The 20,236-nt window shown below is 44.0% G+C and overlaps 1 protein-coding gene across 1 annotated transcript in view; it reads right to left on the reverse strand.

The window, feature by feature from the left end:
• furinb (furin (paired basic amino acid cleaving enzyme) b) overlaps positions 1-20,236 on the reverse strand; it is a 271,471-nt gene that overhangs the window by 76,451 nt on the left and 174,784 nt on the right. Inside the window, exons 5-6 of the mRNA XM_034176832.1 lie at positions 16,548-16,676; positions 16,277-16,353 (exon numbers count right to left, since the gene is read on the reverse strand). Of these exons, the coding sequence (XP_034032723.1) occupies positions 16,277-16,353; positions 16,548-16,676 (206 nt within the window). The remainder of the gene's footprint in view (positions 1-16,276; positions 16,354-16,547; positions 16,677-20,236) is intronic.

The following is a 20,236-nucleotide window of genomic DNA, read 5'->3' on the forward strand; positions in this document are numbered from 1 at the left end:
CAACAAAAAAACACAAGTCAAGCAATGGGAGCATACACTGGTGCCAGATGTCATTGCATCCACCACAATACAGGCCCTGCATAGGACGGCAATCACCCAGGCAGACGATTTCAATTTAAATTTCAAATTATTTTCATTTATATAGCGCCAAATCACAACAGAGTTGCCTCAAGGCATTTCACACAAGTAAGGTCTAACCTTACCAACCCCCAGAGCAACAGTGGCAAGGAAAAACACCCTCTGAGGAAGAAACCTCAAGCAGACCAGACTGAAAGGGGTGACCCTCTGCTTGGGCTATGCTACCAACACAAATTACAAAACAATTCACAAAACGAATATACAGGAAATGTTGCCGGTGCACAGGACGGTTTCTGGAACAGATACCACTTCCATCTGTGGATGGAGCCACACCTCAAACAGAGAGAAAAGAAAAAAAAGCAGAATCAAACATCAGAAAGACAAATACAGTGTAATTTGTCAGCATTAAACAACAAGTAAAACAGAAGAAATACTAAGGTGATCGCTGCCCACTAGTCCTAAGCTTCACTAAAAGACAGAATTTAGATAAAGCTGAGCACGTTCTGTTTCTTAATAAAATGAATTAAAAGAGTTAAAAGCATAGAAATGTACTATACCAGTATGCTAGCCATACGAAAGGGAAAATAAGTGCGTCTTAAGTCTGGACTTGAAAGTCTCTACAGAATCTGACTACTTTATTGACGCAGGGGATCATTCCACAGAACGGGCACGATAAGAGAAAGCTCTGTGACCCATAGAATTTTTATTCACCCTGGGGACACAAAGTAGTCCTGCACCTTGAGAACGCAAAGCCCAGGCCGGTACGTAGAGTTTAATTAGGTCAGCTAGGTAGGGAGGTGCCAGTCCATGAATAACTTTATAGGTTAGTAGCAGAACCTTAAAATCTGATCTCACTGGGACAGGAACCAAGTGAAGAGATGCCAAAATGGGTGTAATGTGGTCAAACTTTCTGCTTCAGGTCAAAACTCTGGCAGCAGTATTTTGAACCAATTGGAGACCCCTAATGCTGGACTGTGGTAAACCAGAAAATAGAATACTGCAGTAGTCCAATCTAGAAGAGACAAATGCATGAATCAGGATCTCAGCTTCAGCCATAGACAGGATGGGACGAATCTTCGCTATATTTCACAGGTGGAAGAAAGCAGTCAGAGTAATATTTCTAATGTGGAGGTCAAAGGACAATGCAGGATCAAAAATTACCCCAAGGTTCCTACAGTAGATGGATCGCAGACAATAATCCATCTACTGTAGCATAGTGAAGCGTGGGTGTACTGAGGTATTTAAGGTGCTGGATCATGCACAGAGGAGCATGTCACATGGCGAAATGTTGTAGCAGATGGTCCCTCACAATTCAAGTGATAGTCCTCATCTGATTCTTCCTTAATAACTGCTTGTTTGACACAAAGGCATTCCAGCAATACCCAAAGATCCTTCAAAGAGATGCAACTTTATGTCACTGGTTAGCATCTAAGTGTCACAAAATAGAGTAACACATGAATATTTGGGACCCTAAAGACTGCGATTTTCATTCCCCTGCAAAGATATCGAACCAAACACCTCTCTCCAGCAACCTCTTGACTCCATAAGCTCTTCCCAAGCACACCTTCAGTTTCCTTCAGAAATGTCAGGGTATGAGTACATGAACATTTCTGAGTCACTGAGTATTTCTTGGACTTCAATTACATCAGTCGTTCAGAAATACAAACAGTAAGGCACTGTGTGGTAAACCTGTGTCAAGCAGGCAGTTCTAAAAACCTGCATGTCCATGCTGGAAGCCACCGAGACACAACAAATAATTGTTGGCTTCTGTGGGTATGAGTGGAGAAACTGGGAATAGTGCAACATTTATTTATTTATTTAAATTTTAATTTACATATAATCCCAACTTTTTCTGAGTTGTGGTTGTTTCTGTGTGTTGGGGAAGTGTCGTGACATGGACCCACAACAGGGGGCGTTAATGAAGGGACAATGGAATAGCCAAAAAGTAACAATTTAATGTTGTGAAGGTGCACAGCGTGATACAGACAGATACAAATATGTGTTATATCAATCCAACAAAAGGTGACGTGTGGCAGGCTCGAAGATAGGAGACGTCCGGTGAGAGAGAAGCCGGAACCCACACAAGCCTCACCACCAACGGACCTGAAGAACACCGGAGCCGCCAAGCCCTGCGCCCCAGGTGGCCACTGTCTTCAGCAGTCAGACCCGGTACTGCTGGCAGAAAACAGAAACAGTTCTGGATGAGTGTGAGTCCGCACACTCAGTAATCCCACAGTCTGTCTTCAGTTAAGGAGGGAGAACCTCCACCTCCACTCACACACTCGTGCAGCTCCTGAGTTAACCACTTATCTGAGTGGGGTGTGAGGCGAAGCCGTCGCAGTCCACACCAAACGCCAACTCCGCAGATAAGGCACACCACAGGAAAACGGCTGCAAAAAGAGATCAGACTAATACTCAAAGTTTAAGTCAGCAGAGAAAATTACCTGTATGGTAGACGATTTCTCGGCGAGGAGGTGGAGTTGCAGTCCGGTCTTTATAGTGGTGGTGATGGGTGACAGCTGGTGTTGATTGATGACAGCTGTCACCTCCAGCGGCTCCGACGCCCTCTCGGGCTTGGAGCCCGCACTCCAAGCAGGGCGCCATCTGGTGGTGGTGGGCCAGCAGTACCTCCTCTTCAGCGGCCCACACAACAGGTCCCCCCCTCAACGGGCTCCTCCTGGCGCCCGACCAGGTTTATCCGGGTGCCGGGCGTAGAAGTCGGCCAGGAGGGCCGGGTCCAGGATGAAGCCACACCCGGCGGCACCTCCTGAGGTGGGCCTGGACCGAGGGCACACCGACCTCACCCTCCACAAGCGGGAACAATGGGGGCTGATACCCCAAACACACCTTGAACGGGGAGAGGCCAGTGGCAGATGACACTTGGCTGTTGTGGGCGTACTCGATCCAGGCCAGATGGGTACTCCAGGCCGTCGGGTGCGCGGAGGTAACGCAACGGAGGGCCTGCTCCAACTCCTGGTTGGCCCGCTCTGCCTGTCTGTTCGTCTGGGGGTGATACCCGGACGAGAGACTCACGGTGGCCCCTAGTTCCTTGCAAAAACTCCTCCAGACCTGAGAGGAGAACTGAGGGCCACGGTCTGAGACGATGTCCGCTGGTATCCCATGCAGACGCACGACGTGGTGGACCAGGAGGTCTGCTGTCTCCTGGGCCGTAGGGAGCTTCAAGAGGGCCACGAAGTGGGCCGCCTTGGAGAAGCGGTCCACTGTCGTCAAGATGGTGGTGTGGCCCTGGGACGGCGGGAGGCCCGTGACAAAGTCCAGGCCGATGTGGGACCAGGGGTGATGAGGCACCGGTAGGGGTCGGAGGAGTCCTGAGGTCCTCTTGTGGTCTGCTTTGCCCCTGGCGCAGGTGGTGCAGGCCTGGACGTAGTCCCGGACGTCGGCTTCCATAGACGCCCACCAGAAGCGCTGCTGGACTACTGCCATGGTCCTACGCACTCCAGGATGACAGGAGAGTTTGGACCCATGGCAGAAGTCCAAAACCGCAGCTCTGGCCTCTGGTGGGACGTACAGCTTGTTCTTCGGGCCGGTCCCCGGGTTCGGGTTCCGTGCCAGGGCCTCCCGGACGGTCTTCTCCACGTCCCAGGTGAGGGTGGCCACGACAGTGGACTCGGGGATGATGGTTTCTGGGGGGTCTGACAGCTCGGCCCCGACTTCCTCTTCATGCACCCGGGACAGTGCATCCGACCGTTGGTTCTTGGTCCCGGGGCGGTACGTAATCTGGAAGACAAAGCGCCCGAAGAACAGTGACCAGCGGGCTTGCCTGGGGTTCAACCGCTTGGCGGTCCGGATGTACTCCAGGTTCCGATGGTCCGTGAAAACCGTGAAGGGCACCGTCGCTCCCTCCAACAGGTGTCTCCACTCTTCAAGAGCCTCCTTCACCGCCAAGAGTTCCCGATTGCCGACGTCATAATTCCTCTCAGCCGGGGTCAACCTGCGGGAAAAATAGGCACAAGGGTGGAGGACCTTATCGGACTCCCCGTTCTGGGACAGCACGGCTCCTATCCCTGAGTCAGAGGCATCCACTTCCACTGTGAACTGGCGAGTAGGATCGGGCTGCACCAGAACTGGCGCAGTCGAGAACCGGCGTTTCAACTCCCTAAACGCGGTTTCGCACCGATCCGACCAGGTGAAGACGACTTTAGTGGAGGTCAGGGCTGTCAGGGGGCTAACTACCTGACTGCAGCCCTTAATGAACCTCCTGTAGAAATTTGCAAAGCAGAGGAACTGTTGCAGTTTCCTACGGCTTGTTGGGTGGGGCCAATCTCTCACCACCGCAACCTGGGCCGGATCAGGGGCGACGGAGTTGGAGGAGATTATGAACCCCAGGAAGGACAAAGAAGTGCGGTGGAACTCGCACTTCTCGCCCTTCACAAACAGCCGGTTCTCCAACAACTGCTGTAGGACCTGACGTACATGCTTGACATGAGTCTCAGGGTCCGGAGAAAAGATGAGGATGTCGTCTAGATACATGAAGACAAACCGGTGCAGGAAGTCCCGCAAGACGTCATTAACCAAAGCTTGGAACGTCGCGGGGGCGTTTGTGAGGCCGAACGGCATGACCAGGTACTCAAAGTGACGTAAGGGGGTGTTAAATGCCGTCTTCCACTCGTCTCCCTTCCGGATCCGAACCAGGTGGTACGCATTCCTAAGATCAAGTTTGGTAAATATTTGGGCTCCATGTAGGGGCGTGAACACCGAATCCAACAGAGGTAACGGGTATCGGTTGCGAACCGTAATGTCGTTCAGCCCTCTGTAATCGATGCATGGACGGAGTCCGCCGTCCTTTTTACCCACAAAAAAGAAACCAGCACCCATCGGGGAGGTGGAGTTCTGGATCAACCCGGCAGCTAACGAGTCCCGGATGTTGGTCTCCATTGATTCGCGTTCCGGACATGAGAGGTTGTACAGCCTGCTGGACGGGTACTCAGCGCCCAGAATCAAATCGATGGCACAATCGTACGGTCGGTGCGGGGGAAGGGCGAGTGCCAGATCTTTGCTGAAGACGTCAGCAAGATCGTGGTACTCACATGGGCACCGCCGTCAGATTGGGCGGGACTTTGACCTCCTCCTTAGCTATCTCACCGGGTGGAACCGAGGATCCTAAACACTCCCGGTGGCAGGTTTCGCTCCACTGCGTCACAACCCCAGACGGCCAATCAATCCGGGGATTATGTTTCAACACCCATGGAAAACCCAAAATCACTCGGGAGGTAGAAGGTGTTACAAAAAACACTATCTCCTCCCTGTGATTCCCAGACACCACCAAAGTCACTGGCTGTGTCTGATGTGTGATTAATGGAAGAAGAGTGCCATCTAGTGCTCATACCTTCACAGGGGAAGGCAGAGCCACCAGAGGGAGCCCTACTTCCTTTGCCCATCTGCTGTCCAGCAGATTCCCTTCTGACCCCGTGTCTATAAGTGCTGGGGCGTGAAGGGTTAAATCCTCACAAAGGATTGTGACTGGGATTCGTGCTGATTTTCGGGGTTCCCCCGCGTGCGTGTTATGGCCCACCCTTAGCCCAGTTTCTAAGGACGGGCGTTGTAGTTTGACCGTTTGGGACAGTTCCTCTGTATATGACTGTTAGACCCACAGAAAAAACACTCCCCGCGGGCCTGCCTCCCTTGTCTGTCCTTTGATTTTATTTTGGCCCTGCTCGTGTCCATAGCTTCATCAGCAGGGGGAGCTGTAGCCACACGGGGCCCTCTGGCTGTGGAGCGTGGGGACGACGGCACCCTTTCGGACCCGGAAGGAAGAGGGACGGCCCGTGCCCGGTCACGCCCCCCGCCCTGCTCCCGACGGTGTTCCTCTAACCGGTTGTCTAAGCCAGTGATTCTCAACCGGGGTGCCATGATCGATCGTCAGGGGTGCCGTGGGTATTTTTCATATTCGCGATTATTTTTCATATTCGCGATTACCGTGAATTATTTATTTTATCCACAAAGCATAAAACGACTCAGAATCTGACGTCATTGTGCTGCAGCCTCGCTCTCGTCTTAAGGCGGGACAATAACAAGGAGGCTGACGGCCGATTAAAACAGTGCCGTCTCCTTCAAAAGCCGTCTAAAATGTGGAGCTGTCGGTGTGTGTGTCTGTGCCTGTGTGCGCGGAGTTAACAGGCTGCAGACTGCGAGGGAGAGGGTGGGTCAGGGAGGGGAGGGGGTGAGGGAGATTCCTGAATGCAGGCGCGACATGTTCAGTGCGCAGCGAGCGCGGAGCAGAGAGAGGATTTTAACCCAAGTGAACGGAAACATGAAGCTGCCTTTACTTCTCTCTGAACTTTCTCTAAAGGTGTGATTCTGCCGTTACCGTCCTGTTCACACCATGTGCGCGTTGTATGCTGAATTTATGAGATCATGAGATGAAATAAACGGTCAAATATATTTAAAAACATATTTAAAAAAATGAGAATATATGAATGAACTGAGAGCCACAAAAAAAAAAAGTTCAGACGCACAGATCACAAAAAACAGGTGAGAACGCTGAACTTTAACAGCTGTTATTTTCCAAAGGTATTTATTTGTTCAATCTTAAGCTTAATGTAGTGTTTAAGCACAAAACGTGACTGATGAGGAGAAACAATTTCAGAAATGCAACAGAAACAAACACAAATCAGAAAAAGTTGGGACTGTATGTAAAATGAAGATAAAAATAAAAATGTTGCACCATTCCCAGTTTCACTCACAGAAGCCAAACGTTCTTCCAGAGTTGTGTAATTATACTACAATAGTAGAATATAAAGAAGGGGAAAAAAAGAAAAAAAAAAATAGACAATATGTTCGTCAATCGCAATTATTTGTCTGACAATTAATCGTCTCCAGAAATTCCTAATCGTGACAGCCCTACTTGAGATCAGAGCGCAAAATGCTTGAGGATTTTCGAAATGCGATGTTTTCTGTATCGATTTTCTATTGCGATAATTGGGTTTTGCGCAAAACCACAGGTAATAGCATTATAATATTATTTTAGTTGGTGGTGTGCCGCAGGATTTTGTAAATATAAAAAGGGTGCCGCGGCTCAAAAAAGGTTGAAAAACACTGGTCTAAGCGTGTAACCAGGTCGACAAGCCCGTCAAAATCCCGAGATTCCTCCTTAGCCAGCAGGTGCTCCTTCAGGACCGGAGACAGTCCGTTTATGAAGGCGGCGCGGACTGCAACGGTATTCCAGCCGGACCTCGCAGCCGCGATGCGGAAGTCGACTGCATACTCGGCTGCACTCCGGCGCCCCTGTCGCATTGACAGTAGCATGCTCGAAGCAGTCTCGCCTCTGTTGGGATGAACAAAAACCTGTTTGAACTCCCTTACAAACCCAGCATATCACGTTAGGAGCCGTGAGTTCTGCTCCCAGAGCGCCGTAGCCCAGGCGCGTGCCTCTCCTCGAAGCAAATTGATGACATAAGCCACCCGGCTAGCGTCTGACGCGTACATGACGGGACGCTGTGCAAAGACGAGCGAGCACTGCATCAGGAAGTCCGCGCACGTCTCAACACAACCTCCGTACCTTTTCTCTTTGAAAGCCTGAGGAAAATGGGACGCTCAAGACATTGTTCAGAAGAACAGCGTAGTTTGATTAAAAAGTTGATTGGAGAGGGGAAAACTTATACGCAGGTGCAAAAAATTATAGGCTGTTCATCTACAGTGATCTCCAATGCTTTAAAATGGACAAAAAAAAAAAAAAAAACAGAGACGTGTGGAAGAAAATGGAAAACAACCATCAAAATGGATAGAAGAATAACCAGAATGGCAAAGGCTCACCCATTGATCAGTTCCAGGATGATCAAAGACAGTTTGGAGTTACCTGTAAGTGCTGTGACAGTTAGAAGACGCCTGTGTGAGGCTAATTTATTTGGAAGACTCCCCTGCAAAGTCCCCCTGTTAAATAAAAGACGTGCAAAAGAGGTTACAATTTGCCAAAGAACACATCAACTGGCCTAAAGAGAAATGGAGGAATATTTTGTGGACTGATGAGAGTAAAATTGTTCTTTTTGGTCCAAGGGCCGCAGACAGTTTGTGAGACGACCCCCAAACTCTGAATTCAAGCCACAGTTCACAGTGAAGACAGTGAAGCATGGTGGTGCAAGCATCATGATATGCGCATGTTTCTCCTACTGTTGGGCCTATATATCGCATACCAGGTATCATGGATCAGTTGGGATATGTCAAAATACTTGAAGAGGTCATGTTGCCTTATGCTGAAGAGGACATGCCCTTGAAATGGGTGTTTTAACAAGACAATGACCCCAAGCACACTAGTAAACAAGCAAAATGTTGGTTCCAAACCAACAAAATTAATGCCTCACAGACGTGAAGAAATCATGAAAAACTGTGGTTACACAACTAAATACTAGTTTAGTGATTCACAGAATTGCTAAAAAAGCAGTTTTAACATTAGTTTTGAGTTTGTAGCATCAACAACAGATACTACTATTATTGTGAACACCCCCTTTTCTACTTTTTTTTTTTACTAATAGCCCAATTTCATAGCCTTAAGAGTGTGCATATCATGAATGCTTGGTCTTGTTGGATTTGTGAGAATCTACTGGTACCTTGTTTCCCATGTAACAATAAGAAATATACTCAAAACCTGGATTAATCTTTTTAGTCACATAGCACTACTATTATTCTGAACACTACTATATGTGGATAATGGTTGTCTCAGGCTGTGATGATGAATGCGGTTTAAACGACACAAAAAATAAGACTTTATATTCACTGCATTTTCCGGAGTATAACTCTCACCTGTCAAAAAATGCCTCTTGAAGAGGACAAATCCATATATAAGTCACACCGGACTAAAGTCGTACCTTTATCTGTATTATGAGCTCTTTAATTTGGGATTGTTGTCCATTGTTGTAGTGTATTTTTTTATTACTGCCATTTATTCTTTTATTACTGGAGGTTATTTTGTTTAGTGCTTTGATTGATAGGGAAAGTTCTATATTAAGTTATTATAAATAGTATTACTAATAACAAACTTTGGTATATAAATCGCACCAGAGTATACTGTTATTTCTATCTGGTTCTTTTATGTAAAATTCTTCCCCTTACCAAAAACCAAACCATTATATTCCTCATTTTGAGTTTATTCAAGGTCACGTTAGAAACCAGGCCCGGGACCCTCACAGACAGTGTCCATCTTGTGAAAGGCCTCTAACATGAGTCATACAACACCTTTTATACCTTGTGGGCGTTAACATGGGTGTGGTTTAGTCTCACATTTCTAATGTTACTGGCTCTCACCAACAGGGGAAGATCTCCCTGTGTCTGAAACTTGGACAACTGATAAAGTAAAACTTAACTTATATTTCTCAGAACTTCCAAACAAATAACACAAATAGTTGATAGTTAACATAAAATAAAGAATTAGCACAGATATTATCTAACAATACATCGCAGGGCCTCCCAAATGAGTAAAAACTTATACTCTGGAAAATACAGTAGTGTGTGAAGGGTTTTAATATTTGAAACTTTAAATTCTGCCCTCATATGACTGAGGCAACCAGTGAAGACATGGCAGCTATGGGGTTATGTGAGGAAATGCTCGTGTTTGAGTCAAAACTGAGCAGCTGCATTCTGGATCATCTGGAGAGCTCTAATGCTTTCATTTTGAGTGGCAAATCTGAAAAAATTCATTACAAAAATCAATTGTGAATGACACAAAGGCATTGATCAATATCTTTACATCAACCAAAGACAAAATTAGTCTGAACTCTGCAGTATTTTGCAAATGAAAGTGCCACTCTTGTCACCTCTTTGATATGTGCATCAAACGAGAGAGACTCACCAAAAATGACACCAAGATTCCTGACAGTCTCACTATGCTGAATCAGACAATCACCCAGTGAAATAGTAAACTGCTCAGACAAGTTTCTCAATTTTGGTGGCCAAACGACCATCATCTTGTTTGAGCTGAGAAGAAGAAAGTCAGTTGACATCCAACTCATCACAGCAACTAAACAGGCCTCAAGTTTACTCATCATTAGCTCAATATTAGCCTCACTGTCAGGAAACACAGGCAAATACAACTGCAAATCATCAGCATAACAATGAAAGTTCAGTCCAAAGCCACAAATGAGCTTCTCTAATATTGAACCCAAATGCATAATTTGTGCCTTTACAGAAATTGAAATGCACTTAGAATTTATTTGTATGCACTTTAGGACAGTTAAAAAACCCAGAGACAATACTAATGTATTACATTAGAACTATAAAACTGAATTAATTCAAGGTTTCACTCTATCTATTGACCTTATGGAATACCAATGCTCTAGTACTTGAATACCAATGCTCATGCTACTGTTTCACATTGAACAAAGAAGAGCAATGAAGACATACGTATGTCATAATAGTGTGAGGTTTAGTAATTTATTTATTCAAACCTTTTATGCCTTAGTGTTTTTGTTTTCAAATAAGCACATAATCTCCTGTTAGTGCCTGACACAACACATCAGAAAAAGATGAACAATGAATGTATCTGAAATGTATGTCAAATGTATTTTGTATTTAGCCTACTTTTACTGTTTATTTGATCTACCAATGCAACATACTGTATGATATATATATATATATATATGTGAAAATTGTTTTCCCATAATGGCTTTTCAAACCTTGGCTTTCCAAATGTTCTATGGCATTTCATGGTGTTGGAAGATGGAAAATTAAATGAAATGGAAAATTAAAGCAGTCTACAAAAAGTCAGCTATTACTTTACTCCTTAATGAATGCAGAGCTTCCCAGACATTTATTGCAGAGGGTCCCCTGCTCCACTGAGTCACCAACTGATTCAACTAATGTTTTAAAGTGTGTGTGTGTGTGTGTGTGAAATGAAACTTAAAAGAGGTGATTCTGTTCTGGTGACTGGTGTAGACAATAAAAAGGGCATTTTCTTCCCAGTATATTTCTGCAGAGATCCACTTTCATAAGTCCAAGAAACAAACAGCCACACAAAGCTGACATAAAAGAAACAAGACAGGTTGAGAGAAGCACACAAACACTTGTCTTGGCTTTCTTAAATGCCACTATCCAGACCAGTCAATACCAACCTCTTCCGCACTCTCCCTCTTTTTGAACTGAAGCCACTTTATATTCATGTCCTGATGGTTTCACTTAGACTGGAGGGGACACAAAGCTGTGCAGCATGACATTCATTTTCAAACAAAGACTGTCACTACACTATCTGCTGCTATCTGCGGGACATGCAAGTGGATCTCAATTAGTGGACTCTCATCTCTTCCCTTTCAAGATGGTATCGAGTTTCTACGGGGATGAAATAAACACAAGTGAGTAAATTTATAGAAAACAAGACAGTCAGTGTGTGCTCATTTTACAAGTTAATAGAGGCTAAAACTGCCACCCAAACTACACATTAAATGACAATACAAGGATAAAATCACCCTTTAATATTAGTTACAGTGTTTCATTGCCAACTGAGTCCCCACAGAGTACAGATCCCTAGACACAGCAACAATTATCAGAACAAAATCAATAGAACATCTGTTCAGTATAATGTAGTTACAGATAGGTACATAAGAATTTCAACAGTGACAATGTTTTGTGATTGTGTCTCTGTACACTACCTCAGCGGAGTTGAAATGAGACAATCAAGATGTGCTTGTAGTACAGACATTCAGCTTTAATTCAAAAGGTTCAAGCAAAATATCGCATTAACCAGTGAGGAATTACAGCCATTTTATACAAGGTCTCTCTGTTTTCATTGGCCATAAGTAATTGGCCAAAATAGAGATAACAATTATTTTAAAACAAATTATCACATCTACAGCCAGGTTTCTTTAGGCAATTCATGGGATGGCCCTGGCCCTTCCAAGCCCCTGAATGTGTCTGGAACTTGAATTACATAAATCACTAATAAATACAAACAGTATGGTTCTGTATTGTAAATCTGTCTGGAGTTTGTAGTTCTCACAACTAAGTGACACCCATGACAATCCTAAAGGAGATATAGGAGTCTGCAATGGGGACTGGAGTTCAAGATGTCGTGGACAAAAAATTTTCTTAAAAAGAAGACATGAAATTTCTGATCCAGTTTGTCAGAAGCCACGTGGGAGATGAACTCAGATTTGATCAGTTCTTATATGAAAGTCCTCTGTTCAACTATACTATTAAACAGTGCCTGCAGGTTACTGTTTTTTGGTTTGTATTAAAAGATATCATTGATTGTGATTTATAGGAAAACCTGACAATGAAATGCTTTTTCATTGTTTTTTTACATGCATAGTTACCATTTTACCCAATGCACTGATACTGATTTAGAGTGGTTCAACACTTATTCTGATAACATTTTCTATTGATCAGATTCAAAAAAGAAACTTGGTGGCAGGATTATTGTCACAACAATGTGATTTTCAGAGTAAGTGAATACATTTTTGGGGTACTATAATGGAGAAGTGAAACAGTGTAAAAGGCAGAACATTTTAATTGTGAAAAAATTATGTGGAATTTACCCATATCTCCTTTTTGCACAAATTGCTAACTCAAGAAAATGTGTGATTATTCTTGCATGTCAAAAATACTAATAAACTGGGCTTCACAGTTGGGGAAATTCTGATCTCAAGCTTCTCCTTTACTTGCTGTTGTCCTTAGTGCAGCATATAACAGAATATTTACAGAGGAATCCTTCAAATGATGATACAAGCACCAAATGTGGCAAAAGTACACCTTAGATATTACTCTTTTGAAAAAAAAAAATGACGGGTCACTCGAATTTTCAATGGGCGGCCATGTATGATATGATATGATATGAGATTTATTGTCATTGTCATTACACGAGTGCAACACCAACAAAATTACATTTACACTCCAATTACCTCAGACAAGATACAGCAATTAATCCACAATTAATAATTAATTAATCGTAATAATGGCACACATCAGAATTAAAGACAACACATATACATTTGACATTGTTTATGTGCACTAAACTTGAGGCAGTCCGTCATCCGAATTGAGGCAAAGTGGGTGAAGGCTGCAGCAGGAGGGGCCCGCGCCGCCCAGCTTGGGGGACTGAAGGCTGCAGTAGTAAAAACAGCGCTGCCTTTGAGGTGGCAGGGAGGAAGTCGGGGTGAGGGGAGTTGGGGGGGGGAATAGGGATGGAGGGAGGGAGACATGCATTGTGTGCAGATGAGTTAAGTTTCTGTCAGTTTCTGTCTGTGTGTGTGTAAAGTCTGATGTTGCTAGGCAACAGCAGGCTGGGGGGGGGGGGTAGATAAATGAGAATGGGCAGTCAAATTCCTTCACCAAGGCCGTAGATCCTTCTGGGGGAAGAATAGGGTATTTGGCCTTTAGGAGCCGATAAGGCTGCCATGTTGATGTTAGGCGGAGAGATACAGAATTCCATTTACTGCACTTCTGACCATCTAGAGTCCAAATTTACGAAGAATATTCTCCAGTCTTCAGCAGCAAATTCCTTTGCAATGCAGCAATATGCTCCAAGATGGTATCCATTTTGCATGTGAGTTCAAGAGTTCACGTAGTCTGAGATTACACAGCATTGCCAAACTCATTAATCATGATGGACTGATGAGGGGACGAGATTCTGGAAGCAGCCGTCTTGCTAATATTCCTGTGGGTTAGGGCAGCGCACAAACCAATCAGTGCCAAACCTCCCACCATAAAGCGAATAAAAATAAATCCTCAACATCTTCCACAGAGAGTGGAGCCAAGCATGTCACACCCCGTCTCTCTCAGGAGTTGAGCGCATAGCCCGCTGGGTAGGTTCCATCAGGGCATGCAGGGTCCCCCAACCCTGATTTCCTTGTCAAAAAAAAAAAAATGGTGTCAATAGCGTTGAGAGAGCAGCTGATCAATTCCATGGTTAATCCAAATCTTAATTTGAAGAATTCACAGTCTGGTGAAGCTGGGACTTTGAAGGTCGGAGCAGAGATAGAGAATAGAAAAAGGAGGAGAGGAGAGGGGAGGAATGCGACCGTCCTTGCCAGAGTCCCAAGCTGATATGTAGAAGTCAATTGAAGAATTACATAGGGGTCAAAATATAAAAATGCTCCAGTCATAATGAAAATTATACCACATTATTTGTCTGATTGTAAGGATTCCAAAAAGGTATAGTTTGGACTATCTATGACTGAATTCTATAGAGTTATGGGGTAAAAACAACAAGAACGGTGACAAAGTTTCAGTTTGTACAGGGGACAAAAGTTAGAGCTGCTCCAATTTTGTTCAAAGGTGATGCAAATTATTGGTTGAGTTAATAGGTTTCCAAAAAGGAACAGTTTGCACCATGTATGATGCTTAGTTATCACGTAACGGGTAACATATGTCATAGAATTCAATGGACGTCAACATTATTTGACCTTTACTTTAAAGACCAAGCATTCAACACAGTCAAAACTATTCCATTCATTAATCCAAGTAGCTCAATCAATAATTTGCACCATTTTTTACTAAAATTGGAGCAACTTTAACTTTTGACCCCTGTACAAACTGAAATTGACCTTTGTCTCCATTCTTAAGGTTTTTACCCCATAACATTCAGTCATACATAGTCCAACCCATACCTTTTTGGAATCTTTATGATCAGACAAATAATGTGGTATAGTTTTCAATATGATTGGAGCATTTTTATATTTTAACCCCTGTGTAATTCTTCAATTGACCCCTACGTGGTCGCCTATTGACAATTAATGTCTATGGAGAATTTGTGCTGGATTTGGTGCTTGTATCACCATGTGAAGTATTGTTTCAGTTATTTGCTGCACTATATGGATATATTCATGTTGTCTCATTGTGGAGGGGGTGCGAGCATCACTCATTGTCTGCCTGTGTTACAACATAGTGAGTCACATAACTCATTGGATATGATTTTCCATAGGTCAAACACCCAGACCTCCAAGCTGCAGACAGTCAGTCTCATCCTTGCTTTTTATTTCATGTCTGCAAAATGGCCCAGTGCAAAATGCTCACTTTGAAATTGCAAAGATACAGGTAATAGAATGTGCATGAGTACAACTTTGCACACTCTGTGGCCTCACTATGTGAGTGTGTACAGCGTGGTCTAGAAGCTGAAGTGAACCAGAGGAGGGGAGTAATCCCTCCCAGTACTGCTTTGTTCCATCAGCAGGACAAAGTAAGATCTACTTTACACAGACAGAAACCGATGGCACTGCAAAGCTAGGCTACACAAGCTGCAGGCAAGTACAACAAACAAACGAATGAACCAACAAACAAACAAAAACCTCACACATTTTGGAGAAGTAAAAACTGGAACGCATTATATATTCCAATTTACAGAAGGTGTGTAAAAACAATGCCAGCCATGGAGCAGAAACAGCCTAAAAAGATAATCAAACATTTTAGATCAGGACAATTTTGCAGAAAAAACATTTTTTAAACGCTACTTTCTGTAATTTCATGAAAACCTGTTACACTTATTTAGTTTCTTCCCCTGACCAACTGTAAGTAGATGTTGCTCTTTGAAACTCAACTGAAGAAAGAAAACAACCAACTACAAAAAGATTCAGTGGCAGGCATCCCAGAAAAGAGAGATTTGAGACAAATACTGCAGTGTATTTCAGAGGCAGGGTGTAGCTTCTCATCTGACCAGGGAGAATTTGGACTAAAGCGATGAACTGTAGCATTAGCAGAAATGGGGCTGGAGAGAGGACTTGCTTTTTTGTTTTGTCATTAAATTGGCTGAACATGCTTTAATGTGAGGTTAACAAAGAGTGGAAGGGAAGAGCCCAAATCACTGAAGGCAAGTAAGGAAGTATTGTATAAGAAAGGAAAAAGTGCAAGTGTCGCTGAAAGGCTGTACATGCTGGACTTCAAAATGCAGTCGCAGAATCTTGGCTCATACTAAAGCAAGGTAAAGGAAAAATAATATTTTGAGACTTTGCAAAGCTTCAATTTCTAATGTTATCCTGGCCAAAAATCTCGACTTGTCTGGCCTATGCCATTTCCTAATTGCGGGAAAGTACAGATCAGTGTGATATCATTTAGAGTCCAATAAAAGTAAACACTTAATGTGTCGACAATCCTCAATTAATTATTTCTACAGCAATTTTAAGACTGTGCTTGGTCAGCTTAACAATGACATTAATCATGTCTCGACCCATCTGACAAATTCACATAAAGTCTAAAGCCTCATTTTGTGACAGTTAAGACAAAGTCATTGTCAGTGTGCTGCCTGTGTTTGCTGCCAAATTACCTGTTCTCATTCCGTTGTGTGTATCGCGGTTGGGGATCATCATCTCCATCGTTGACATCATAGCTGGCTTTAGGATCCTAAAAGAGGTGTGAAAAAGATTTAAAGCTACTACATGAGGTTATCTTTTTTATTCAAGCTGTGGTATATTGTAACTCGGTTGTCCTTAAGGACATTTTTTTCCCCAAAAAATACCTGCAGCTACAAAACACTGTGTGTAGGCTAAATTACAAAGGCATGACTGCTAACCCCTGGCTTTCATTGTTGGACTTACGTAATTGCTGACAAGGTCAGGGTGGTCTTTCTCAATGCCATCATCCAAGATAGTCACCACCACATCTTTTCCTGTGTAGCCTTGTGCCCATGCAACTTTGGTATTCAGGTCCTGATCAGCTGGGTTATACTGGAGGAAACAATGCTTTTGTTCAGCCCTCAATCTGCTGCCACTGACAAATTTGCTTCATCAAACACAGGACAAAGTAAGAGAACAGCAGTGTGCAAGTCACATGCTACATGTTCCGTCAATGATGCTTTCAGTGCCGCTATAAAAGTTGAACAAAAAACTTTCACCTTCAGCTGCTTTATAATCGTGAAGGGGAGGTGAAGACAGAAGAAACACAGTTATCTCAAATGTAACACTGAGTCTATATTTCAGTTATTTTTGTTGAACCTATACAGTAAAACTGAATGCATCAACAAAACAATGTTTTATGTTCCATGTTTCTCTGCCTTTTGCACTTAAAAAAATCTGCATGTGCGAAAAATTAATTCACATTACTTACTATGATGGATTACCTATACCAAAAAGGCTTTGAAGTGCAGACATATTGGATTTAATGTCATACCAGAATGAACTAAAGCCAACAGGCTTCAGGAAAATGAGATACAGTAAAAGCAGTTTTAATTTCTCCTTTTCAAGTTTATAGTTAAAATGATTGCCGCTTACCAAATGTGGACAACTACAAGACCTGCATGATATATTGTTTGAGTATAGTCATTGCAATGTGTGAATGTGCAATAGTTACATCACAGGACATGCAACGTTAAGCAAGGAAAATGAAATCAAAATAGTCATTCTACCACTTCTTTGATACTTGATTTAAAGAAAACCGTGATTGATTCTCTTCTTCCACAACAATCTATAAAAGAAGTCTGTCTGCATTAATGGAGGTTATTCTGCTTCTTCACATTAAATCAGATAAGATAAGATAAACTTTATTGATCTCACAGAGGAGAAATTCACATGTTACATCAGCTCTTAAAAAACACACAAGATAGGTGCAAGTAGAGGAAAATGTTCATCAAACAGTCAGATCATGTGAACATGCAGCAGGTGATCTGAATGTCACATCACCCACGTGACCTCTGTCCCACATGACGTGGTGTTTGTCCTGTGGCGCGCTGGCCACAGGACACGCGTGTCGAGCTGGACATGTGCACAGGGCTGACTGGACACGCCAGGCCAGCAGATGTGGACATGATAAGAGCGCACTGCTTCATTTGTGTCATGTCATGACTGTACGTCTATGACCATGGGTCATCTACAGAGGAACAGAACGGAACATACTTGTATTGTCTGCTCGATAAGAGGGATTCAATAAATTGCAGTGTACTATCAGTTAGTTTGCATTTAAGTCACACCTTGGTTTATGTTATTTACTGGTCGATTATTATTTGCTGGTGCTCTGTGTCCTCCTGCTGTAAGTCACATTACTCTCACTATTATGCCACGTTCACACTGGGAGTGCCCAGACGCCACAAATTTGCGTTGGTCGCGTGGCGACGGATGCACCACCATCGCCCGGTGTGTCGCTCTGCTTTCGCTGTGAAAATTCGCCCCAGTGCGTCATCAAATAGAAGGAGCTTCCATTCCGCTCACCGGCTCCGGCTGTCAGTCAAGTTAACATGACGGACCTTGATCACACAGAGTGAGTTGTTGTGGAAAGCTGACAAACGTCATGAGACGTTCCCAATTCGGGAAGTATCATCATTTGCTGCAGGAGCTGGGTCTGGATGATGGCTGCTTTCAGCAGTCCTTCCGCCTCTGCAGGACCCAGTTTGAGGACCTCCTGTCCCGTTCACGCGCGCACATGTAAACAATTTAAAAAAAAAAAAATCCGCTGCTTGCTGTGGGGCTGCTCCTCGCTCTTCCCCCAAAAAACTGTCACAATTGTGTTTAGAAACCACACAAGATCGGTGCAAGTAGAGGAAAATGTTCATCAAACAGCGTGTGCAAGGATCGTCAGAAACCTCTGGTGCTTGTTTGTGTCCGTCATTATTAAACTGTAAGGAAGGAGATTCCTGGAAACATGACCCCCAACCATACCACAAAACAACATGAAAAGTATACTGTTACACATGTCCACTGGTCACATTTATGTTTAAGACTTTTACTGTGAAATGTCAGAACAACAGAACGTGTTTTCTCTGTATTGAATTTGACTGTGAACAAAGGATGATGTTGACCCAAAACATCTGTTGAGAGTTCCTTTCAGGTTTTTTTTTTTAATTCATGTTTTGTTTCTGGAGTAGAGCTTCACCACAAAGGTCGATGGGTTTAAATACTTGGGGGCAACTAAGTGAAGAAGAGCATGAAAGCAGGGTGGAGTGGGTGGAGAAAGGTGGCAGGAGTGATTTCAGACAGAAAGATAACTGCAAGAGTGAAAGGACAAGTTTACAAGACAGTAGTGAGACCAGCTCTGTTGTATGGCTTAGAGACAAAGGCACTAACAAAAACACAGGAGGCAGAGCTGGAGGTGGCAGAGCTGAAGATGCACAATTTTATTTGAGAGTGATGAGGATGGGTAAGATCTGGAAGAACCATATCAGTGGGACAATAAAGGTTAAACAGTTTGGAGACAAAGTCAGAGAGGTGAGATTGAGATGGTATGTGCAGAGGAAGGACCCAGTGCATATAAGGAGAAGGACGCTGAGGATGGTGCCACCAGGGAGGAGGAGAATCGGGAGGCCCAAGAGGAGGATTATGAATGTGGTGAGGGAGGACATGCAGGTGTTTGTTGTGACAGAGGAAGATGCAGAGGACAGTTTGAGACAGAAACGAATGATCTGCTGTGACATCCCTTAGGGCCCCTTCACACATAACATGACTGAAGCCGACTAGCGCACGAAGGAGGAATTGTATGCCATTCATGAAAAATCAGAGCTGCCTCTAACGCCTCGTACACTGGTCGCTACAACTATTTGCGCAAACCAGCGGCTGAAAGACAGAAAGTGCCCTGTGAGAGCCCATTCCATCCCTCTCGCAGCAGGTGTCAACCAAATTCCAGGTGACACACACGAACATCCAACACTGCTTGCTTGACACTTAGAAAATTTGGTGCCATTTGCACTGTTAGCACAACAAAACACCGCTCGCTTGACACTTAGAAAATGTGGTGCCATTTGCACTGTTAGCACAACAAAACACTGCTCGCTTGACACTTAGAAAATGTGGTGCCATTCGCGCTGTTAGCACGACAATAGTGAGCAGACGATCACTTTTGAGCTGGATGTGAAATTTGTCTAAGTGACCCCACGAATGTGATGTTGCAAAGCAACACACAAGTGGCGTGCAGTGGGATGGGGGGGAGGGCACACTTGCATGAAATGCTATGTAATGTACAGATTGGTTCTGGCCAGCCAGAGCGCACACAGCACGGTGAAGCGACTCGCAGCTGATCACCGGCCAGAGACTCACTGACAGCTGCAAATGATGGCTCAGTGCACACGACGTGTCCCATTAAAAACACAGAGACCACAGCCAGGACAGGTATATTAATATGTACTACAATAACTACACACACAATTAAATAACAAATAGCTAAAAAAAGATCACATAACACAGAAACAGACAGTGAGGCGTTGGTCTATGCGGTAAACGGACAGGGGCGTGGCCGCCGACATCAGCACCTGTTGACATCTCTGGTTCTGGACATTACAGCTGGGGAACACATACCATGTTTA

The sequence above is a fragment of the Thalassophryne amazonica genome, chromosome 8 (genome assembly GCF_902500255.1).
Source record: "Thalassophryne amazonica chromosome 8, fThaAma1.1, whole genome shotgun sequence".
NCBI lineage: Eukaryota > Metazoa > Chordata > Actinopteri > Batrachoidiformes > Batrachoididae > Thalassophryne > Thalassophryne amazonica.